The following is a 26,558-nucleotide window of genomic DNA, read 5'->3' on the forward strand; positions in this document are numbered from 1 at the left end:
GACATAGGTAGGGAGTTCCTGGACCAAGGGGGAGAAAATGGAGTCACAATTTACTGTATTCTTTTCATTTGTATTTTCCAAACTCTAATTGCTTTGTAATTGTTAAGAAGGACACTGCTCAGCATTTTTCACCAACCAATGAAAGTTCAAGTATTTCCAATGCCTAAAGGTATCTTCTGCTCACTATCTCTAAAGGACATTATAAGTTGTTTAAGGAATCTCAATCCAGTCCCAAATGGGGGATGGAATCAGAATTCAAATCTTATCTCAAATGATTTGGCAATCCTTTTTAGTTAGTACATGAAGTGGGTCAACAAAGAAGTATGCCATCATGTATATTCATTGACAACTACTTGAATCTCATGAACACATCAGTCATGGTGTTGTAATAGAAGTGATGCTAAACTTGCAGGCAATGAGTGAGTCAAGAAGGCTCCAGCACATACTATCAGAGATAAACATGAGAAAGTGAAGTCAGCTTTTATGGGAACAATAACCTTTGAGTAGAATAATTTCCAAACAATACAAGAGTGACATCATGAGATTTAGCACCACCAGAAGCAGTAACCCAGCCATACCGATCCATTGTGGAAAGCCACATACTTGTACTAACTGAAATACAACCACAACTAATGATACAAAATAACGTAACCAAGCTGTGCCTGTTGAGATCACGAAATGAACACTCTGATGTGGTTTCTGTCTTTTCACAGTCAGTATAACCACCTTCATCTATATGGCACCATTAATGAAGTATGATAGTCAAAGGCACTCCACAAGAACATTACCAAACAAAGTTTAAGGCAGTGTGACGTTATAGTAATGGTACTGAACTAGTAATCCAGAACCCTAGGCTAATAGTCTGGGGACACAGGCTTGAATTCCACAATGGCTGATTTTAGTTCAATAGAAACCTGAAATAAACAGCTAGCCTAAAGGTAATCAGGTAACCACTGCTGATTAGTTCAGATAGAGGGTGCTGAATCTGTGGGACTTTTTGCCACAAAGGGCTGTGGAGGCCATGTCTTTGACTGTATGTAAGATGGAAATAGATAGGTTCTTGATTAGGAAGGGGATGAAGGTTTACAGGGAGAAGGCAGGAGGATAAGGTTGCAAAACATATCAGCCATTATCGAATGACAGAGCAAACTCAATGGGCTGAAATGCCTAATTCTGCTCCCATGTCTTATGGTCCCCCATCATTGAGGATGGAGATATTTATGGCGTCTCCTCCTCCAGGGAACTGTTTAATCACCCATGGCCATTCATGACTGGATGTCGCAGGACTGCAGTTTAGGTCTGATCCATTGGTTATGGAATCGCTTAGCTTATTTTTACATACGACTTGTGCTGCTCCAGACATGCCATCCTGTACTCTTCATTGAACCAGGGTTGATCCTGTCCCTTGTTGGCAATGATAGAACATATTTGTGCTGGGCCATGAGGTTGCAGACATGCTGAATATGATTCTGCTTTGGGAGTTGACAGCATTTTCAAAGGCTTTGATGATGAAAAGGATTTGGAGATGAGGCGACAGTTGGCAAAGACATAACGGTTAACTTTTTTTTCAGAAGACTGTCTTGACGGCAGAGTTGAAGGAAAATGGAGACAGTAACTGAAGGAGAAAGAACTAGCAAGAATATGAGCTAACTTGGGAGTCAGGTAGGGCAGGTATGTGATCACTGGTTGATTAGGAACGGGACTGAAAGACCAGGAAATGAGATTCAAGATAAACCTTGAGAAGGCATGTAGGGAAATAGACTAAAGACTAGAAAAAGAAGTTCAAGGCTAGGGAATCCAAAAGCAGGTTTAGTCTGGTGAGCTAACAAAAGGAAATGACAGTGGTAGCTGATTATTTAGTCACAATTTTAGTGAAAATAAGTCTACAAGCTCCACATAATCAATGGAGGTTAGGGTGCAGGAGACATAGCAGAAGGGTTTAAAATCATGGTTTGGAGTAGAAACAAGAAACTGGGTGTTATATTTACATTTCAGGGTGATGCTGGGGAGTAAGAACTAACAGAAGTTTCATTAATTCTTTCATGGTTACTTCAGCATTTTTGCTTATTTCTGATAGCTTTTTACTGAATGACTTGCCAGGTGATTTAAAATGGCAAATTAGGAGAAGTGTTCACTCTAATTTTCTTCCTGGCTGCAGGGAACTCCAAGGCCTGTGCATGGCAGCAACTTCCGAAAACGGAAGATGATGTTGCATTCAGTTTTGGAGCAAATGCACACATGCACAGCCATGCAACTTAGAGGAAATGCTGGCTAGGAGTCCACCATATTGGTGTGGGTTTGGAGTCATATGTAGGCCAGACCAGGTAATGCTGGCAGAATCTAAGCAAGCCTAACGTGTGATTGTTAAACTAGCAAGGCATTTAATCATAAAAGCCTTTAATAATACAGCAAAACAGATCCAAAAGAGTTCCCATTCCATCCAATCTTGATAAGAAAATCACAATCTAATGTAGGAAATGCCACACTTTCACAGACGAGTTTGAATGGCTAATCATCTGTCTGCCTGAGGCCTTTTCATGAAGACTAAAGATTGTTGCAATTAATTGTAAGACTCAAACTTCTGTGCTCTCTTTGAAACAGTCAAAATTGATACATTCTTCAAAACAGTGACTAATAATCTCAAAATATAAACACAAAGCAAGAATTAGACTATTCAGGGTATCAAAATCATAATATTTTAACTATTAATTTGAGTTATTTATATACAATGTCACAAATCTAATGTTAGTTATGGCTTGATGGCCTTAAATTTTGCCAAGCTCTGCACCTTAGCCAAAATGGTTCCACGATTCTGAAAGCCCAGAACCAGATATCAGGGAGTGATATTTCACATATTATGGTTCAGAAAAGCAATGCCACATTTAAAAGTGCAGCTACCTTCACTCAGAAGCAATTTTTGTCAGCCAGATTTTTGAAACACATGGTCCTTACATGTTGAGAAAAAAAATCTAAATCTCTCTATCTCTGGACAGGTCAGGTACTTCATTGGAAGAACACACTTATCCTTTTTGGAAAAGTTCAAGTAACCCTTTGGAATTGTTAACAGTAGATGTTAATTTGTTTGAAAGTCTGTTTGAAAGTCAATAAGCTATGTGCAACAGTCAACTATCAAGTCATTTAAATAACCTGCCTTTTTAATTTTGAACAAAAAAGGCAGCCTGCTGTGGTTCAGTTTAAAAAATAATCAGTATTTGCAATGTCAACAGATGTTTGTTGATGTAAGCCTGACGGACTACCATTATACAATTAGTGCGCTTGACTCCTTTCACAACCTATCATTATCATGACAGGGACCTGAAAGCTCATACCTTGATAAACAGTTCCAAGTAGTTATAAAGTGATTAGCTGTATTTATTGTGGCGCTATGAGTGCAAATGTTTGTTTTTATAATATGAACTTGAAGGGATTCAAATTGATTGAATGGGCTTATATTAATACGGGTATGTTTTCCTCAATATAATAAAGTCTACAAAGTCTAATGGGTGGAGGTTCATCGATTGGCACAAGTTGGCCCTACGTTAGTATTGGGGCTACAAAAAGCAATGGAAGTGCCATGGATTACCATACATTGATACTAAGTTGACATGGAGGGTATAAGGAATCATGGGACCATGTGGAAGAACAGGGAAAGATATAAGTGGCCATGGGAAATGCATGGGGGACATGACGTTGCATGAGTTGGCATGGGGGGGGTGGTGGGGACATGGAGGATTTGAGGGAGGTCAGGATTAGAGGCCCTTAATGTTCTTATTAAAATTGGGAATTGTTCGAAATTTTGCCAATGGTAAACAAAACTTGGGAATGAACATTCAGCTTATCCAGTGCCACATCAACAAAATAACATAACTGTCAAAACAAAAATGAATGTCTCATTAATAGGCCAGTTTTCAGTACATTCATTGAACAATTTCAAATGAAAAAGAAAAGTACCAGGAATCCTTAGGAAATAGGTTTACACTATTTCAGCTTTACACCTGCTCCCAAGTATAACAAAAAAAGCATTGGTTAGGATGCACTGGAATACAGTATCTAACACTGGAGCAAAAAATCTTAAGACAGTTGTCAATGCAGGGTACAAATGAAATATCATGCCTTGATACTAAGGTGAAGAACTTCAGTTCTATGAATTAGAGAAGGGTTGGTTGAACGGAAACTGAATAGAGCTGTTCAAAATTTTAAGTGATTTGAATAGAGTACATAAGCAGATTATTTCTTGATAATTGGCAAGTAATTCACAGTACATACACCTCATAATCAATGCTGAAAGTGAAACATTTCAAAAATATATGGTGGTCAGTACAGATAAAGTTAAATTGCCAAAATAATTGTCCAATACTTGTACACAGTAATGAATTACATGCACACTGATAAAGTCATAGAGATGTACAGCATGGAAACAGACCCTTCGGTCCAACTCATCCATGTCGACCACATATCCTAATCTAATCCCATTTCCTAGCATTTGGCCTGTAACCCTCCAAACCCTTTCCATTCATGTACTTGTCCAGATGCCTTTTAAAAGTTATAATTGTATCGGCCCCCACCACTTTCTCTGGCAGTTCATTCCATCCACACACCACCCTCTGCGTGAAAAAGTTGCCCTTTACGTCCCTTTTACATCTTTCCCCTCTCACCTTAAACCTCTGCCCTTTAGTTTTGGACTCCCCTCCCCTGGGGAAAAGACCTTGTCTATTCACCCCATTCATGCCCCCCATGATTGTATAAACCTCTATAAGGTCACCCCTCAGCCTCCGACACTCCAGAGAAAATAACCCCAGCCTAGTCAGCGTCTCGCTACAGATCAAACTCTCCAACCCTGGCAACATCTTTGTAAATCTTTTCTGAACCCTTTCAAGCTTAACAACATCCTTCCTATAGCAAGGAGACCAGAATTGAATGCAGTGTTCTAAAAGAGGCCTGACCAATGTCCTGTACAGCCGCAACATGACCTCCCAACTCCTATACTAAATGCACTGACCAATAAAGACAACGATACCAAACACCTTCTTCACTACCCTATCTACTTGCAACTCTACTTTCAAGGAATCATGAATAAAGGTCCCATTGTTCAGCAACATTCCCCAGGGCCTTACCATTAAGTGTATAAGTCCAGCCCTGATCTGCCCTACCAAAATGTAGCACCTCATATTTATCTAGTATCCATCTTACTTTTGAAATATTGTTTACATTTTCAGTACCATACATATACAATGTATTTAGAAATGGAACTCTCACTTGCGTAACCTAAGATAAATATCTGTATAAGTCCTGAGAATCAGGATTGTTATTCTAATTCTAATGGTATCTTTGCTCAGCTATAGCACTGTCTGGCCAAAGATTCATCTTCGGGGCAATTCTTGATGTCATGTCCCCAGCACTTGCCTGACATTGCCAGCCAACGCAATATTTTTGGTGGGTTAGTGGGACAGGCTGGACTCAGGACCATACCTCCTACAAAAGGCCTGATGTGAGGAGAGGTAGGCAGATGGCAAACACAGCAGATTAGAAAGCCTGCCTCAGCTGACTGGAACATCGTCACAATTCTGAAAACGATTGCTAAGCACCCTAGCTCTCACCTGTCACCCTAATCCTCTCCAATGCCAAACACCTCATACCTCCTCATACACCCCATGCCCTCTAGGACAATAAATCCTACTTCATAAAAATCTTTAATCCTCTTTCTCATAAAACTGCCAATCAAACACACAGCTATTGGAACATTACTTGAAAAAAGTTAATAAACTTAAGTGCTTATAAAACTGTCAAAATTAAAAAAAAGCCATTCAAAAACTTAAAGATATTCAACCCTATTAACTGCTCATAAAACTGCCAAACAAATTCATTGCATGGGGGTCAGTTAGCTCAGTTGGCAGGATGGTTAGCTTGTGATACAGAATAATGCCAGTAGTAACTGGCTGAGTTCAACATGGCTCTGCTTTCTCAAATTACACCTCATCTGAGACCTGCTGAAACTCCAGGTAAGCTCACCACCTCTATCGCTTCCTATGAGAGAGCAGCCTATTGTCTTTGAATATTGTGATTTTCATTTTTCATAGCTTGCCAGCTATATAATGTAACCTATTGAGCCAAATCCATTAGCAGAACGTGGAACAGCTGAGTATTCATAATGGAATTCCAAAGCACAGCGATGTAAACAAAATCTCGACAAGTGAATTAATTAAACTTTTTTGAAGCAATGAAACAAATGGCTCTCTGTGGGACTGCTATAAAGCTGAAGGGATAATTAAAGAATCAATCAAACAAAAAATTAAATCACAGGGTGTAAGTGACACAACGAAGTCTGAATCTCAAGACTGCTGAATGCTGAAGAGTACTTTATCAACTGAATAAAGTATTCAATTCTGAACACTTCCTCAATGATGGTCAACCTAATGGTCACTTACCATTTCAAAACAAAGCCGTATTGTATTCAATTATTAGAAACAAAACTACTACATTGCATTAGGTCATGTGAAGCTGGCAACACTTTCGACTTACTTGTCAAAAAGTTCCCAGCATCAAACCAGGTGTTTCCCATGGTTTGTGTTTCCTCTGAGATGCTGTGAACTATGTTATCTACCAAAATAGGCTCAACTCTGTGGAAAGAGCAGTCGGTCCAAAATATCAATGAACAAAGAACTAAGAAAATTACAGTACAGGAACAGGCCCTTCGACCCTCCAAGCCTGCACCGACATGCCCATCACAACTAAAACCCCCTACCCTTCCGGGGACTGTATTCCCATCCTAAACATGTATTTCTCAAGACGCCCTTTAAACTTCACTGTAGTATCTGCTTCCACTACCTCCCCCAGCAGCGAGTTCCAGGCACCCACCACCCTCTGTATAAAAACCTTGCCTCGTACATCACCTTTAAACTTTGCCCCTCACACCTTAAACCCATGGCCCCTGGTAACTGACTCTTCCACCCAGGGGAAAAGCTTCTGACTGTCCAATCTGTCCATGCCCTTCATAATCTTGTAGACCTCTATCAGGTCACCCCTCAACCTCCGTCGTTCTAGTGAGAACAATCCAAGTTTCTCCAACCTCTCCTCATAGCTAATGCCCTCCACACCAGGCAACATCCTGGTAAATCTTTTCTGTACCCTCTCCAAAGCCACCACATCCTTCTGGTAGTGTTGCAACCAGAATTGAACACAATATTCCAGATGCAGCCTAACTAAAGGTTCTATAAAGCTGCAACATTATCTGCCAATTTTTAAACTCAATGCCCCGGCCGATAAAGGCTAGCATGCCATATGCCTTGTTGACTACCTTTTTCACCTGCATTGCCACTTTCAGTGACCTGTGTACCTGTACACCCAGATCCCTCTGCCTATCAGTAATCTTAAGGGTTCTGCCATATCCATCCGCATAATAAAATAGACAAAGGTAGGATTGCTGTGATGGGCTCACAATCTGCATGCTTAGCCTAGGCCCTTAAAAATCTCACATGATAGGAATCCTGAATCAGGTCCTGCCACAATTTTTAAACTCTTACCCACCTCCATTCTGAGCAAAAGGAGGAATGAAAATTCTGGCTTCTGAGTCTGAAGGTAATTGGATTCAATTCTATTCCAGGATTAGAACACTGTTCACAATTCAGACTGAGGGATTGCTGTAATGCTAGAAGTGCCAGTTTTTAAACCTAGGCTCAGTCTGCCTATCTAGGTTAAAAGATCTGTTGGCACTATTTGAAAAGCATACCAGTATTCATCTCTTAACAAACACTGAAAACACAGTTTAACTTGGCATTTACCTTATAAGCTAATTGTGAGATTTTGCTGTGTATTCCACACCAGAAAGAGTGAATGTAAAATGCTTCTGAATATCCCAATAATGTGCTATAAAAGTATTTTTTATTACACTTCATTGAAGCAACTCAGAACTTTTTGGACTTCAAATATGCTTTCAAAACGCAATTTGTTATATACAATTCGACTACTTTTCACATGAGGAAGCTTTAAAGCATAAAGCAATATGCAGAATATGGTGAATCTAGCTTGTGAGTATTTGTGACAGGGTAAAACCAGTGAAACAGATGTCAAGACTTAACATAGCAGACGTAAAGCTTAAAGGCCAGGCACTGCATTTTTTATTATGCCTCAAATAGCTGCATTATGCATTTCCTGAGGTAGTGGATGGGGGAGATTCATTCTTTGGCTCTTATGATTTATCACTTAGTTAAATTTCTAGGGTGGTCACATTCTGGATGCCTGACTGGGAGTGTGTAGTTCCAGCATCTCTTTCAAAGCAAACAGTCACATTGTACTGCTTTCATCTGTATGGATAACGGAAGCAACTGGAGAATGTAATGACAATAAACATTAAATCTCAATAATACAGTATCAGATAAAACATTTACTGTGGGATTACAGCATGGTTGCCTCGCCATGCCTGAACTGGATATAGGATCATTCAGTGTAAACAGTAAGGTTGTGAAAACACAAAAGAAATAAATACCACGTGCGTGAGCGTATTGATAGTTAGTTAGGACAAGTTCAGACTTAGCGGTGTTGATCCCCCCAAGTGAACATCTTGCAAACCACATTCTCCAGGCAGATTCATATACAAAAATGGTCATTTGTCAGAGGGCAGGTGTCTGTTACCGGAGAAATACACTGTATTTTAATAAGTGAATATAATAGGGCTTTGTTTTCAGGAGAGTTAAGGCAAGGGAATGAAAAGATGCAAGAATAATACTGGGAAGAGAATTAAAAAGTACATATTGCCTGGAAGTAACACAAATACATTTTGTTTACTATACTTAAAGTCTCGCCTTCCTCTTTAAAAGGGTAAAGGCAATGCTTCATGGATGAACCACGACCAAAGTTACAGCCACAAAGATGTGCTGACTGATCACTGTTAAGTCACGTCTGTGTTAGTAAAGTTACATGTAAAGCTCTACATCACCAACCTGTCAAATTCTACTCCAATGGTAATTAAAAACAACATACAGCCAACAAAAGGGAAAGTGTTGCCAGCTATCTTGACTTAAAATATCCTTGGCAACAAATACACATTGATCTTGGCAAACATATGTAATAGATGAACCTACTGATTGTACCTGCTGGTGCTGGAGGCGGAAAATAAATGTACATGTAGGAATAAAAACAGCTATTTTTGGACTTTGGAACATAGTTACCTTATTTAGCTGTTATTTAAAAAAAATTACAAACTTTTAAAGTCATTTAAAAATCCAGCTCAGATAGCAATGCAGCTGCTTTGTTTAGCTATTTAAAAATACGTAATATAATATAATACAAAATATAGTAATTGATACAATTTGTATATTAAATACTGCAATCATGTACACAAAAATGCTGGAATCAGCACACGACTGAATGAAGGAATGCAGAACAAATATTAATCTTTCATCTGTGTTCTCAGTGCCTAAAAGCTCCATTCAAAATTCTCCCAGACATCTTAGACATCATCTACCATCAATTTAATTACATTTAATGACAAAAATTGCATTCATTATTAATCTTAACATAACTTTAACACATCAATAATAAATGAAAAGAATGAAACTCCAGACTGATGGCCTTACACAAGGCAGGGCGCAAGCTACCATTAACTGAATTTGTATTCTGGAACTGAACTATCACCTTGAAAATGTTTTTTCTTTGACTTCACACAAGTCAAAAGCAAAGTCCACATTATGAAGTATTACTCAGTTGCTTACTTTATAAAACATGTTTAGCTGTGCTTTAATAGAATACTAAATGGGGTTAACTATGAAATAAAGGTTTATAGTAATTATGCAAATGGATTTCACAGCTCTTTCATCAATCTGCCGCTCAAGAATTGAGTTCTTAATAATACAGAGAATTAATTCTGGAGTCCACAGTTCCCCAATGAATGCTCTGTTTATCTACTATTGCGATGTATAGGACATCACTTCAAGGAACAAGGCCACAGCTACAAATGGTCAGACCAACAGGAAACTGCAGGTCATTGATGTACTTCTGTTCTATATATGTAACTCAATCAATGCATTTTACAAGTGAATGTGAAGTTTGACCTGCAAGTACAGCACAACAGGTTTACTGGATTCTTGCTTCAAACGCCACAAGCACTCTGCAGATCACTGACATTTAACAAATGAATATCAGGCCAAAAGGCGAAAACATACTTAAGGGTGGTGTGCGAGTACATGACCTCAAGAGAATGAAGCATTAAGATGTCCACAGAGGCAGGGGTTTGGCAAGGCCATTCTTTTCCTTTACGTGTCAATGAATGTTAAACATTTTAGTCCATCCTGAATAAGTAAGGTCTTTGTCACCACAGTAAAACAAGGAAGTTAGCAGAAAATTTGAGCACGTACAGTCACAGATTTCAAAATACATTTTAAAACTGGTTCAAAAAAGGATCTTCATAGAAGCATAGAATCCCTACAATATGAAAGCAGACCTATCAAGTCCACACCGACCCTCCACACAGCATCCCAACCAGACCCACCCCCTACCCTATCCCTGTAACCCTGCATTTCCTATGGCTAATCCACCCAGCCAGGATATCCCTGGACATTATGGGCCATTTAATATGGTCAATCCACATAACCTGCACATCTTTGGACTGTGGGAGGAAACTGGGACACCTGAAGGAAACCCTCGCTGACACGGGGAGAATGCGCAAACTCCACACAGAGAGTCGCTTGAGGGTGGAATTTAACCAGAGTCCCTGGCACTGTGAGGCAGCAGTCCTAACCACTTTGCTTAGATGAAAATGAATATTCAGACCTGCCTATCTCTTTCATATAAGAACGCACTTAAAATATTCTTTGTATAAAATAATGATTTTTTTTCTCAACAACTGAATCAACGGCATTTTCTTCTTATTTTCATTTAGAATACCCTTGAACTTATTGAAGCAGGGAGGAAGAAAGTTATCAGTAGGTCCCTGAATATGTTGAAAGCTCACAGTCCTTGCAATAATGTTTCTTACTGTGGGACGGCAAAGTGTATGCACACTGCATTTATTTTTTAACGGTATGTAAGAGCTGAATCTTTATTTTTAAAATACATTTTTAAACTAATTCTTGGAGTGTGGCATCACAGGCAGGGATGGTTGCCCATCACCAACTACCAGTTCATACCATTGAATGATTTGCTTAAGGAAGTAATTAAGTCCAAAATAGATCACACCAGGGAAACACTGCACGTTTCCTTCCTTAAAAGGAATATTAGGGAACACGCTGGATTTTTAAGATAATACAACAGTTTTGCGGGTAGCTTTTACTTGTATCAGCTTTTTGTTTCCAGATTTTAAAATAAAAGTGTATTTAAGTTCTCAAACTGGGATTTGAAAATAAATCTCCAGATTATTAGTCTAGTCATCAGAGTGACAAATCTAGAAATAGAAAGACTATGATGTGGGCTTTAACATTCAAGGTAGAGATCACAAATTGGATAATTTCCCAAGTTACAATCCCATCTCCAGCGTTCAGTGCCAAACCATGCTATTTATAATGTGCCATGCTACAGAAATATATCATGCAGCATTACATTCTGACATAAGAAGTTGGCAACAACTTTTGAACTCCAACCCCAGGGATCCTCCATGGTTCGCAACCACATTGAGGTGACATGAACTATGCCTCCCATCAAATTGTGCGTGACTCCATGGAAACAGCAGGTATGGACGAGAATCTACAGTGCCCATCTTTGCAAAAGAGTAGGCATTTTCTTTATTTTTTCATGGGATGGTGGGTGTTACTGCCTTGGCCAGCGTTTGTTGCCCATCCCTGATTTCCCTTGAACTGCATGACTTAGTTGGGCTATTTCAGAGTGCAGTTAAGAGTCAACCACAGTGCTACAGGACTTCAGTCATATGTAGACCAGAGCGGATAAGGGTGGCAGCAGTTTAAGACGACAGCTCACTAGCACCAGCTCAAGGGCAACTCGAGATGGCAATAAATGCTGGCTGACCAGCGATGCCCACATTCCATGAGTAAATCAAAAGAAAATCAGAAAGTCAACGACCTAGATTAAAGAAACAGATCTAAGCAGTTGGGTGGGACAGATGTTACGACAATTCAGATGGTTTTCTGCTGCCAGCTCTGTTCAGGGAATCTAAAGTTTGCTTGCAATTTGGACATGCTCAGCCTCTAATTGCCTCAATACCACTCAGCACTTTCAAAGACAGGGCAAGTAATGGCGAAGATGACGTCTGTCAGATGTCTCCTCCTGCTCATCAATGGCTTCTCCCTGTGCCCTTTATGGATGTCACAGTATAATCTAAACCAATAACCATCAATTAATATTCAGGAACACCCTCCTCCTCTGCACCCCACCACTCCCCGTCCCCTCACCTCTTGTTCAAGAACCTGTTGGCCACACATAGTGCGGAATCAAAGAGGTAGCAGGTGAAGTCAAATTTTAAGGTAAGGATGAGACTTTTTCTCTCAGATGAGATCAGTGCCTACAGCAAGAGCAGCAGGTTACTTGTGTCCAAGCACAAAGCATGAATGCTTCTCAGTGGAATCCAACTATAGCAGTAAAATAGCTGTACAGGTCAATGGGTCAAAGACCCACCGTAAATGAGCCATTCCTCAGGGTGTACAACTGGCTGAGTTATGTGGCAATCATAGAAGTATAAATCAGAGAAGCCTCCAAAAATGAAATACAAGCAAATCATTTAACCTTTTATCAGATTAAAAATGAGGCTGAGTGAACTGCACTACATAAGTTAGCATTCTCAGGGTGATTTTATTGCTGCGGCAATGGAATGACATGCTGTTTCAAAATGATGACTGGACACTCCCACTACATCTCTGACTCATTTACACCTGCTAGCGTTTTAACTGCTGGCTTTCGATAATGTCAGGTCCACTAGTCACAGGAAAATAGGCTAGGGGGATTTGATTAATATTTAAAAGTTGAGGTTTCATGACATTATTCAAAAGTGCAACTTCTCTTTGCAAAAAAGTTGGGTGGGGGCGCGGTGGAGTGGGGGAAAAGTAGAAAATCCGATTTTCTTTTCCAGTATCTAATAACAAAAACCATTGGAAACCACATTAACGCAATTGCACTAGAAGGTTGTTTATTCCCAAGAAATATAGGCGCATCATTTATCACGACAGGGAGGTTCAACAGCTATGAATGTTAGTGAAAGTTGTATGAAGAAAAGTTTGTTTTTAATCAATCTGTTTAGACATGGAAGGCACACTTGGATCTTTTGGCCCAGAGATAGGGACACTATAACTGTGGCACAAGACCCCCAAAACCAGACACTGTATACATTAATTGCACAAGTAAAGGTTAAGTGTCTACAGGTGGAAGGGCATGTGTCAGATAAACACATATAAAGACTTGTACATCTTAAAGGCCTGAATCATTTGATCATTCATTAATTTGTTCGATTTGATACTCAAAAGAGTACAGAGAAATACTTATTAATATTGATGAGTTAAATGATACTGTAGAGTTAGGAGCAAAATACTTGTACTGTTTCACTTCGTGAATAAAACCAAGTAAAGACTGACTTTACGTGCTGTCCTTGACATACTGGTTGCAAGAAATTTGCCAGTGTACTATTGCAATCCACAATACTTCTACATTTTTTCAATAATTAACATCATCAGTGTTAAAGCATGGAAAAAGTTCATTTTATGGAAAACATAGAAAATCAGAACGTATTGGCAGAAGTTTTTTACATCTTTCACAAGGTTATGTACTAAATCTTATTTGTAATTTATATCACATTATAAAGTCAATATAATGTAAACGAAATCTGCAGTAACTATTACTGAAGATTTGTCTTAAAAACTTTTGTTCCTGCCAATTCTTATAAGTTTTGAGTATGAAGCTATGTAAAATGCTAGAATAACTCCATCATGTTTATGTAAATAGTTACCTGCATTAAAGGCACATTAAAAAGTATGCATAGATTATAAAATGTATCAAGAGGAGCTACTCCTGGTTGGGTGCTTAGCCCTTCAAATAATAGGTAACAACCCTATTAGACTGGGACAGATGTGGAAAATGTACAGTAATGCTGCAACAGTAAGAGAGCATCTAAATCTGGATTGACCAAAAAAAGCCAAATCAATCCTGCACCTGCACAAGATGCAGACAGCAGACAATGGATTTTGGAGGAGATCAGAAAGTTGCACTGATTTTAAAAATATTATTTCAAAGTCAATGGCGGCTTAATAAAATGTGAAAAACCTCACCTCAATGGTTGTTAACAGAGCAACTCTTACATAAAAGATCTGAGTCTTTGAAGAGGTCAGCAACAGTGACAGACTTCAATAATAGCACGACATGACCTGGACACAAGAAAGGTCCATGGAACAACAAGGTTATATTGGGGCCAAATATTGTCAAAGCAAAAAGAGAAGCACAAAGAATATTCTTGCCTTCTATGGGGTTTACAGCTACTGGAAGGTTTCCCCAGTCCAGGCTCCACGACGGATACGGATGTGATGTGAAATTTGCGGAAATTCCATTCTCCTATTTGTAGACAGGAGACATTTCTTAGTTATTTTACACTACATCACTACTCAATATTACTACTTTACAAAGACTACTGTAACTTCTACAAGAACGTTAGATCAATATTTGAAGACAAAGTTTTTTTTAAAATTACGCTAATATGTAACCAACACAGACATAATGGGCTGAATCGTCTTTTCTGCTGCAGAACTCTATGGCTCTGACTACTGCAACTGGAAACTGATTGAAACTTAATCAATGAATGTGGTTATCAGCGACCCAGAATCAGTAAAGAGAACTCTGAAAGCAAGCTGTTCAGTTGCCTGACTATATCACATTTCGAGTTCATGAGCTTCATCTTAATGGGGCATGTTCCTGCACTTCAAAAGAAAGAAATATAATTTATATCTAGTGCCTCTCATGATCTTAGGGAATCCTAAAGCACCTTATGGACAATGAACTACGTCACACAAGTAACCAAATAGATTCTTAATTACCAAGATGGGGGAAAAGATTATCAGGGATTTTCAGGAATGTGGAGTTGAGGTTAAAATCAGATGAGCCATGACCTTATTGAATGATGGAACAGGCTCAAAGGGAGAAGTGTACTACTTTTGTCCGTTTTTCATAAGGAAACAAGTACAAGCTAGATAAAGACTGATAATCTGTTTTAGTGATGTTTTTTGAGGGATAAATGTTAGGCCAGAACACCAACTGGACCTTTTACATTGATAGAAACGATGCAGAATTGGTTTAACAACTTTTCAAGAGACTTCTGACAATGAAACACTCTATCATGAAGCATCAGCCCAGGTTTGGTGCTCAAGTCCTGCACTAAGGCTTGAATCCATGACCCTGACACTCATGAGGTAAAAGTGCTACAACATAGGTAAGACTGACATTCAGAAACTTACTACAGATTTCAGTAAATAGAACGAGGTCATAGATCAGCCAAGATATCATTGAATGATACAACAGGATCAAGGGATTAAATAACCTAGTCCTGTGTTCCGAGAAAGGGTTCTCATTTCCAAAGTTATTTCAAGAAAACAAAGAGAAGAATTTCCATTCAGCATTATAAGAGTAAATGATCTGTCAATAGAGCATTTCACCCTGGAATTTTCAACACTCTCCCTATTTTTCCAACCACCAATATTTTAAGTTTAATCAACAATTTCTTCTAAGTTGCCACTCAGCCTCTCTCCACCCAGTTGTCAGAAAAGGAGGTTTCCTGTTGGTAAAACAGCCAGAGGATCTCAAAGTCATTGACACTGTTTAAAACTATCGCTTGAACTTAAATAACCCATCCATGGGGCAGAGCTGGAGGCACATTGATGCAAGACCAACTGGTTACTGTGGCAGTTCAGCTTACAGAGTCAGCAGAGTGTCTGTGTCATTCATCAGCACTTTTATTCGGCCTCTAAAATGTACAGCTCAACAGAAATAATTTTGGCATGAGTTATAGCGTGCTGTCAGGAAAGAATGGAACATCAGGATTGGGAAAGTGAAGTTCAAAGTTAAGAAACTGTTAGGGATATCACTCTTGTAGAAGAAATTCTTGAATGATGTTGTTAATTAATTCATTACTTGCTTGATTAGCAGCCTGCATCCAACCTCCAACAATCAGTCACTTCACCACGAATGCACAGTGGCAGCAGTGTGTACCATCTACAAGATGCATTGCAGTAACCTATTAAGACTCCACTAAACAAGACCTTCCAAACTTGCAAACTCACCACCTGGAAAAAGGACACAGATGCATGGGAACATCATCACCTGCAAGTTCTCCTCCAAGCCACACAACACCTCACTTGAAACTATACCACCGTTCCTTCACTGCCGCTGGGTCAAAATCCAGGAACTCTCTCCCTATCAGTTCTGTAGGTGTCCCTACATTCCAAGAATTGCAGCGGTACAAGAAGGCAACCAACCATCACCCTCTCTAGCACAATTAGGGATGAGCAATAAATCTGACTGGTAACTACCATGTGCCATAAATCAATATAAAAAGAAAATAGTAATTAGTTTGAAGTACATGACACTGGAGCTTCCTGTTCAACTTCTTTCAGCAATTTAAGCCTTAAACTTAAAGGGTTTAACATGGAAAATATTCAGCAGAGTTAAATTCCTCTTTCAAGGGCTTGGGATGTTTACAAATCCTTAAGAGTGAGTACGGTAATTAGCTTGGGAGAACTGGAAAACAATGAGGTATGAAGGGAGTTAACACTGTACTTCCAGTAACATCAAATAACCACTGCCAGGTGTGGAACATTTGAAAAAGTTAAAAACAAAACATGTGATACAGCAATAAAAATGTCTTGTTGATGCACAAGTGAAAACAACCAACAGTTCAGAAGCACATGCTAAAAAATAAACACTTTATTTGTCTCTTTGTTCTTTGTAATTTGTTTCTGATAATTACCACAGATAAACATTGTTACAATTGTTGTGCATTTTAATCATTGAGACTATATATCTTCTGACGTTTATGACCCATTCAGAATTCCACACATTCTCAGGTTTTCATTGAAATGATAACTGAAAATCTACTAATTTGAGAGACTTTGATCAAATTTGTCAACTGGTCAAGATTTCTGGGAAGAAATGTCAACTTTAATCCAATTATATTGTATGATATTGCGCTTTCCTTCAGTTGTGCTAACATAAATATGAGCATTCTGTTTTTAAGTATGTTGTTTCTTCCTTAACCAGCTGAAACAGTGTATTTTGATCTATGAGATAGCAAGAACTGCAGATGTGGAAGTCAGAATCGATACAGTGTGAAGCTGGAGGAACACAGCAGGTCAGGCAGCATCAGAGGAGCAGGAAAGTTGATGTTTCAGGTCAGGACCCTTCATCAGGACTTCAATCAATACAACTTTTGGAGTCAAAAACCTGATAATGTTTTGCCCTGCATCTTCAGACAAGAGTTTTCCAACTACATCTCCATTGCTTCCATAACATTCCCCACTTTAATCACTAGTCCATTTCTACGGAGTTCCTCTTCTTTGTTCCTTCTCAGTGACAGATAAAATCTAATACACTTTTCCACATCACCCTGTCCTCAAACTCACTCTTCACTAGGAACTCAACACTGTGAATCACCATTCTTCCTTTCATTTTCTACCCAAACACCTAAAAGTTTTTAAAACCCAAGTTTTGTGCAAGCCAAATACAAATTAACTATTGACGTAACTGTGTTTTCCTTCCACCCACAAATTGACCTCTACATGGTTCCGCCCTTGGCTCCCAGCTGCTCAACATTTACAAGCTGCTTTTGAACATCATCCATGTGTCAAAGTCAGTTCTGATCAGTATAACGATGCTGACCTGTTCTATTCCTCCACAAAAGTAGAATTAATATAACAGTATATGCAGCACATTGACTGCAAACCAGTTGATTACTGCATAGGCTGATCTTGTAGACTCAACACATTAAATGAAGCATTCATCAGTGTTCTTTATACTTCAGTGGGATGTGGACATTGCTGGCAGGGTCAGTATTCATTACCCTTAATTGCCTTTAAACACGGTAGCTTATTCATTCACTGCAATGAGCAGCTAAGAATCAACCACATCACAGTGGGTCTGCAGCCAGATGGAGGCCAAACCAGGTAAGTGGGCGCAGGTTTTCTTCCCTAAAAGGTTGCCAGTGAACCAAAAGGGTTTTTATAAAAAAGCCAAGGTGATTTCATGGTCACCAATACTGGCTTTCAATTCTAGATTTATTGATTGAACTTAAATTCCACCTCCGGTCATTGTAGGATTTGAACAAGTGTTCCCAGACCATTCTTTTGGATTGGCCTCTGGATTATTAGTCCAGTGACATTATCACTACATCACTTCCCCAAGGCTACCAATTGTCAATGTGACAAACCCTTGATAAACTGAAAATTTCCTGCAATAAACAAAGACAAAACTATCATCTTCAGCTCCAGTCCAATATGCCAACTGTTTTTGCTATGTCACCTTGCCCAGGCACCTATTCAGATTTTATGTGGTAGCACATTGTAGCAAAACTGAGTTGTTTACTCAATGTGTGTTGCACTGAGCTTGTAAAAGGTAAAGTCACCACAGAATGGCTCTCTCATCAGACAGAGAGATGTCTGGTGGTGTTTAACCCAAGGATTACCATGCCTCAGGCAAGGGGAGAGGTTGAGAAGGCGGGTCCTACACAGTAACCTCAGCTGGTGCAGGAACTGATCCAAGAGAACTTCCGGCTTCCACGTGAATATCTATTCCCCCCATTGCTACTGAATTCCTAATCAAACCTCATCCTCACTTGTTTCTCTGCCTCCATACATCAGCTTCATCTGAATTCAACTCATTCAAAGCCCTACAGATTCTACATCCATGTCTTCATTAAATATTTCAGAAAGACAGTAAAAATCTCAAAATCCTTGCCCTCCTTTATAAAACCCTCCAGAGTCTCATTTCTCTCCGTCTTGGCAATACTCTCCTACCAGATGTTCGATCCTGTGACCTCTAAATCTGGTCTATAGGCTGTTCCCTTTCTGCTACACCATTCTTCCATCAGAGCTTCAACAAATTTGCTTGCTGTTTCGAAATATATGCCAAAACCATCTCATTCCCTTTTGCCTTTTAATAACCCACCTCTTTGTCTACCAATCCTGAAGAAAACACTCTAGTATTCTGTAATTATAAAACATTACATTCTCAAACAGAAAACATTGCAGACTTAATCATTGAAGAATATCATTCTTGTCTCAAATCCTTCCAATATTCCACATTAAGTTTGCAATGTCAGTCAGGTAATTATGAAAAGAATATTTTCACACAGGGTGAGTTTACAAGGTAATAAATATTGTAGCAATTTTTTGTCTCTTCAACATGAAATATGAAGCCAAGGAAATGCTAAAACTATAAAAATATTAAGTTACTTCTAGCTTATTCATGGTGGGCCTTGGGCCACCTCGGAAGTAGATGTCTGTGGTTTCATCCTTGTCGTTCTTAGGTTTACAGGAACTCGAAACTGCCGCACTTGAGGAAGGTAAAGGAGCAGAGAGGTTGAGAAGATGAATGCCACAGCTTGCAGCCGCCTTCTTCACTCCAGATACTTCCTGAACACGTTGGTACCAGCGGGCCAGTAAGGGCAAAGTTTTCAGCGTCTCGTCTCGACAATCCCCAAGAGAAACCTGATCAGGAAAGAATTTGGAACAAAAATGTGACTTTGCCCATAAATCAAAATGTCCTCTCAAATATATGGTGACATTTTTCTTTGTAAAGAGCTCTGTCATGCATGTAGTGACGTTGCCACACTGGGGACCTGCTTTCCTCAGCAGCTGTGATGTGAACAACCTACTGCAATCACAGAAATATTCAGCTCCTATTTCCAACATCTCTGGATTTACACAGAACGGCATGTGATTGCTAAAGTGTGAAATCTAAAACCAAGGCAAAAGCTCTTCTTATTCCTGACCTTGAAAAACTTCACCAAGCCAAATTTTAAACTCGATTCCTCTTTGATCAGAAGTGAGATGCTTGTTAAACACAAAGTAAGTAACAAAATCTTCCACCAGACACAACATTTATCCAATGTGGCCTGAGAAAGATATATCCAAACTACTCAATAACAAGGAAGTTACTGTCCAACACCTCACATTTAAGTTGCATGACGGGGTCTTGTAAAGCATTTCAGCTCTCAACCCCTCAAAATGTTGCTCATTCCATAACTGATTTGTTGCAATTATTAAACATCAAAGAGCAAAATAAATGCTAAACTAAAGCTTTTAGAGACTGACTCCCTGCCCTCTGGTGCCAGATGAATACCAGATTCAACTATTTTTTAAGCTGTTGTCCCTTTTGCATCTGTCATTAAGCTCATGAAGATTAGACTAGGCACAATGGAAAGTGTTAAATCAATATATCATTTAAAGGGAAAAAAGAAAAAGTGCTCAAATTTATAAGGCATCTTACACATCCTCAAATCTCATAAGGAGGTCATTGTCTTTGAATCAGGATGCTGAGGTTTCAAACTCAATTCGAAAGCATTGTTCAAACTGCATTGCAGTATCATACTGAGGGTTGTTACATTGCTAGTAGCTTGTTGGATTTTGCAGTGTATGACTTGGCTGCTCTGTTTTACACCAATGGTGACAGTTCAAAAGTACTCAATAAGATGTACAGTGTTTTGGAAGAGCCAACAATTGTGAAGATGCTATATAAATGCAAGATCTTCTTCAGAATGTTAATGTCTACATTATAACAGTCTACATTAGATCTTGCTTCAACACAGAAGGCAATTTAAATGTAGCAAGGTTCTAGAAACCACAATGAGGTAATTACCATATAATCTGTATTTTATGGCATTAACGGATAAACGTGAAACCAGGAAAACTTCTCAGATGCACTTTAGTTGTGAAACGTTCCACATAAATTCAAGCTTTTTTTTCTCTAGGTCAAAAGTCACACGACACCAAGTGAGAGTCCAACAGATTTATTTGAAATCACAAGCTTTTGAAGCGCTGCCCCTTCATCAGGTGAAATGAAGCGAGCCCCCAGGCACAGACTTTATGTTCATGAGGAGCTTGAACAGTTCATCAACTTTACAAACACCTCTCAACCTAACCTCAAATTCACCTAGACAATCTCCGATACCTCCCTCCCCTTCCTGAACCTCTCCATCTCAGTCTCCGATAACCACCTCAGCACCGACATCTATTTCAAACCCACCTACTCCCATAGCTACCTGGACTACACCTCGTCTCACCCATCCTCCTGCAAGAATGCAATCCTCTACTCCCAACCACTCTGCCTCCACTGCATCTGCTCCCAAGATGGAGCTTCCACTCCTGGTCATCCCAGATGTCCTTCTACTTCAAGGACTGCAACTTTCCCTCTCCGTTGATCCACAATGCCCTCAACCACATCTCTTGAATTTCCTGCACTTCTGCCTTCACATCCCCTCCCCCCAACAAAAATAAGGTAGAGTCCCTCTACCTCACATATCATTCCACCAACTTCCACATTCAGCACATCATCCTCTGCCATTCTGCAACCTGTAATCCAACTCCTCCATCAAAGAAACATTTCTCTCCCCATCCCTATCAGTCTTTCTTAGGACCGCTCATTCCACAACTCCCTCATCTGCTCCACATTCCCCACCAACTTCACCACATCACGGCACCTTTCCCTGCAACCACAGGAGGTGCTACACCTGCCCCTACACCTCGCTTCTCACCTCCATCCAAGACCCTAGACAAACTTTCCATATCCGACAGGGCTTCACCTGTACATCTTCCAACCTGGTCTGCTATATCCATCACTCCCAATGTGGCCTCCTCTACATCGGGGAGACCAAGCGCAGACTCAGGGACCGATTTGTACACCATGTGCAGTACTGTACGGTATGATCAACAACGCCTTCCAGTTGCCAACCATTTTAACTCCCCCTCGCTAGGGGGCAAATCCATCCTGGGCCTTCTCCAATGTCACAATGATGCCACATGCAAACAACACCTCATGTTCTGCCTCGGGAGCCTACAGCCCTATGGCCTCAACATAGAATTCACCAGTTTCAAAATCTCTCCACCCCCAGTCTCATCCCATGTCCAACCCTCCCTGTCATCCCTGCTCCTTGACCTGACACGAACTGTCCATCTTCTTTCCCATCTATCCGCCCCACCATTCCCACTGACCAATCCCCACTACCCTTACCTGCATCCACCCATCGCCATCCCACCTGGCAGAGTTCCCCCAGCCCCACCCCTCTTCCCTCTATTTATTTCCCAGCTCCCTTCCCCCTCCCCAGTCCTGATGAAGGGTCACGACCTGAAACATCGGCTTTCCTGTTCCTCTGATGCTGCCTGACTGATGTGTTCCTCCAGCTCCACATTGTGTTGACTCAAAGGAATGTGGTGCTGGATGCAAACCAAATGACTGGAATAACATGATAGGTATAAGAGATGCATGCCGAGGGTCTAATCAAAGTAATAAGTAATCCTAAACTGTACAAACTAATTAAGGCAGACAGATCATAACAAGTTGTTCTGTAAAATCACCCTTACTGTCCTATTTTGACACAATCACCTTGATAATTTGTTGTAATCTCTCTATCTTAATTACTTTGTACAGTTTTGGGTTACTTATTACTTTGGTTAGACCCTCAGCATGCAACTCTTACACCTAGCATGTTATTCCAGTCATTTGGTTTGTCTCCAGCACCACCTTATTTTTAATTTTTTAAATTATCTCTCTGCATCAATTATTCGGATTAAAGGTCATTCCTTCACTTTTTATTCAGCTGTTGACACTTTACTCACACCATTGGACACTCTTGTTCACCTGCAGAGACCTATTATGCGGCCTGTCAACACTCCACTCACACCATTTGTATGATTTTTTGATCTCTCTGAATGTAAAGTCTGTGCCTAGGTGCTGTCTTTACTTCACCTGACAAAGGGGCAGTGCTTCAAAAGCTTGTGATTTCAAATAAACCTGTTGGACTGTAACCTAGTGTCGTGTGACTTTTGACCTTGTCTACCACGGTCCAACAGCAGCACCTCCACATCATTTTTTTTTCTGTCCAGCAAGTGGTAAGTGATTATGTCTGCCTACATAAACTATTGAAAGACAATATCTAGCATTTATGCAGCATTTTTAAAGTAATTAAACAAAATCTGACGATGAGCACATACTAGGTTAGGTAAATAAAAGTTTCAACAAAGAAATAGATTTTAAGGAAAATCTCAAGAGTGGAAAGAAAGATAGCGAGGTGGTGACAGATGGGGAAGTGGGCTCAGAGCTTACAGCCTGGGCAGCTGAAAGGACTGCTGCCAATCATGAAGTGAATAAAATAAGAAATTTCATGAGGCCAGAGCTAGCAGATTGAAAAAAATTACAGAAACGGAGGGGAAAGACTATGGAGGGATTCAAAAACAAAGACAAGGATTTTAAAATTGAAGTGTTGTTTGACTAAGATCCTACTAGGGTCAGAGAACAGATGTTAGATAAGCAATTGGGACTTGATGCAAGTTCAGACTGAGGCAGAGTTCTGAATGGCCTCAAACTTTGGTGGGTAGAACCAGTTCATCATCATACATCATCACAGAATCCCTACAGAGTGAAACAGGCCCTTTGGCCCAATAACTTCACATCGACCCTCAGAGCATGCCACCCAGGCCCATCCCCCTATAACCCACCTAATCTACACATCCCTGAATACTTCGGGCAATTTAGCATGGCCAATCCACCTTGCCTGCACATCTTTGGACTGTGGAAGGAAACAAGAGCACCCGAAAGAAACTCACGCAGACACGGGGAGAATGTGCAAACTCCACACAGACAGTCGCCCAAGGGTGGAATCAAACCTGGGTCCCTGGCGTTGTGAGGCAGCAGAGCTAACCACTGAACCACCATGTTGTTCTACCCTGTTGATATGATAAAGTCTACGTGTACCATAAGTATGGACAAGAGTTTCAGCAGTGACCAGCTGAAGTAAGGGCTGAGTCAGGCAATATTATAGACATGGAAATGAACAGTCTTTATGAAGATGTTAACGTGTACAAGTAGTCTATCTCAAGACTAAATACAATACCAAGGTTTTACACAGTCTTGTTCAGCATCAGACAGTTGCTCAGGAGAAAGACAGAGTTGGTGGCAAGGGAACAGAGTTTGCAATAAGGACCAAAATCAATGGCCTATGTTTTATACCTAATACCGTTAACAAAAAAGAAAAACTGAATAATTTCATTTGCACATTATAATCAAACAGTCCAGGGCATGGATACGACTTTACAGCCTATATCTTCAAGTGTTTGAAAATACTTAAATCATTTCCGCCTGTGATATGCAGCTATCTCACTGTCTACTAGAAAGTCTGCTGTGTGACTTCTAAGCTTTACACTAAGTGAAAAAAGCTCAATATCATCAGTTTTAAAGGAATGAATTTAGGAATCACAAGAAAAATACACCACCCTTCGCAGATTGTGAAAATCCTCAGAGACTAATATATTCTGTTTCCACAGCACAGAAAAATGGTTAGTGTGAGAGCTATCCAAGAGAGATACATCAAATCCATGGCAGGTGCAGTAAATAGTCCTCTAATACAGAGTACGTTTCCCTAAAAGGATCATCTAATTATTCTACACATTCCTTCTTATTTTCCAGTATTTGTATGACAGCTGCAATTTCTCACCCAGTCCTCAAACCACAACCAAAGGCCACATAGTCACAAAAATATCTTTTTATACATTTACTAAAGATCAGGTTGAAGACCTTTAAGGAAGGGCTAAACTTTTAATTTTAGTCCACATGACTTTAATCTACATGAGTTAATCTTTCTGTATGCATTTTACTCCACTGTAGTTAGATTTGCAAGCCATATTCAGAATTTTCAAATAGAAACTCCAGGGTGTGTAAACATTCAGCTAGTTCAGAATCCACAACAAGCTGTATCAAAAAAGGATGGCTAATTTTGCAATGATAAGATGAGGTCAACTCATTTTTTTGGATATCCACACTGCAATGCAGGAGCACTGCATGGGCTGGGAAAAATCAGATGCCAGGCAACAACAGCAATGGAAGGCCTCTCAATGCCATATGGAACTAAGTAAACCTGTAGCACAATGTTCACTTTGAAAGACTGACTTTGGAGATCAAAAACATTAATTTGGTATAAAATGTTTTGGTTAGGTTTCAACTTCTGAGAAAGGTATGGAATGGGTGTTGTGTAGAGGATCCAAGCACATATGCAAAAACCTCACAACCTGCATAGAGATAACCAGTACACTTCCCCATGGAGCTCTATACATTTTCCCAGCAATTACATAAGTACGTAATGTGCTCCAGATCACCCAGCTCAATAAACAGGAATCCTGCACCCAAACGGTATTGGAATTCAAATTTACATTTTTAGCAATGGTATGGAATGTGAAAGTAGTAACAAGCAACAGGAGCATTTCCAAACTCAGGATTTTTCCTTTAAATTAGCTCGTTGGCACATCTTATAATACATCTCCTTGACAGGTAGGACTTGAACCCAGACCTTCTGGCACAGATGTACAGACACTATTACAGTATCATGAGTCCTTCTTAAACTTCACCATCTGCCACAGTGGGAATTGAACCCATGTTCCCATAACATTTGCCTGTAGGTTCTGGATTATTAGTCGAGTGACATTTTTAGCAGCTTGGGTGTTTGTGTGTGCAAATTGTATGTTAATTAAGTATTTAATTGTATACGGGGCTAATTAATTTGGGATTCACTTCTGCACCTATAAATTGGGAGTAGAAAGTGGTTCCTGCAGTAGTGTCCCTACCTCTAGGTCAAATTCAAGTCTGACCTGTTATGGAAATATGTCCGAACATGTTGATTAAGAGCAAATAGGAGCAGGTTGAAACTAAGGTTGCTTGGTTTGAAGGAGCACAATTTTAAAATGTCTCCATAAATGAAAGCTTGTAAGTGTGTAAAGATCTAGGCCCTGGTTCTATCTTCTACTGCCTTCCTATCTGGAGTAGAACAACTACCACAGCCTACCAGTGTGCCAAACCTATTAAAACACATTGCGTGCAAGGGATTTAATGAGGAGACTATCCTAATTAATCTACACTGGTTCCGAGAAATGAGAGAGCAGGCTTCAAGGGGGGCTCAAAATATAGTGACTTGAAATGAACTTAAACATTTATGTTGTTTCCACTAAAAGGACTAAACTGAGAATCAAACTTCAAAATTAACAATTTGAACAGAAATAATGTGCATTTTTTGCAGCTCCTTCAAAGCGAACTCATACAAAATATTTTCTCATGTAATGTCTGTTTAGTTAGTTCCCAGCTAATAAAGGGCATTACGATTTCATACGTGGACACAAAAATACTTATTCATTAAATTGATAGAAAGGACAAAAACTAGATGTCAACAAACAGGAATGTCAGTTACTGTACAACTACTATAAGTTTTAAGCCTTTGGGCAACCTTTGTTTTCCAATGAGAACCACATCACCATTATGAGTTTTGTTTTGGGCACAATAAAAACACTTGTATTTATCTAGTACCTTTCAGAAACTCAGTACATCCTCAGCACAATACAGCCAAATAAATACTTTGAAATGTAGCCGCTATCATAGGAAACATGGCAGAC

General features: G+C 39.7%; 1 protein-coding gene across 4 annotated transcripts in view; it reads right to left on the reverse strand.

Annotated features, from left to right (window-relative positions):
- gstcd (glutathione S-transferase, C-terminal domain containing) overlaps window positions 1–26,558 on the reverse strand; it is a 139,481-nt gene that overhangs the window by 100,993 nt on the left and 11,930 nt on the right. For 3 of the 4 annotated variants that reach the window (XM_048599512.1, XM_048599517.1, XM_048599529.1), the window contains exons 4-5: window positions 19,362–19,616; window positions 14,385–14,478 (exon numbers count right to left, since the gene is read on the reverse strand). In XM_048599512.1, the coding sequence (XP_048455469.1) occupies window positions 14,385–14,478; window positions 19,362–19,616 (349 nt within the window). The remainder of the gene's footprint in view (window positions 1–14,384; window positions 14,479–19,361; window positions 19,617–26,558) is intronic. The other variant, XM_048599522.1, reaches the window with a different exon arrangement.

Source organism: Rhincodon typus, chromosome 1 (genome assembly GCF_021869965.1).
Source record: "Rhincodon typus isolate 14 chromosome 1, sRhiTyp1.1, whole genome shotgun sequence".
NCBI lineage: Eukaryota > Metazoa > Chordata > Chondrichthyes > Orectolobiformes > Rhincodontidae > Rhincodon > Rhincodon typus.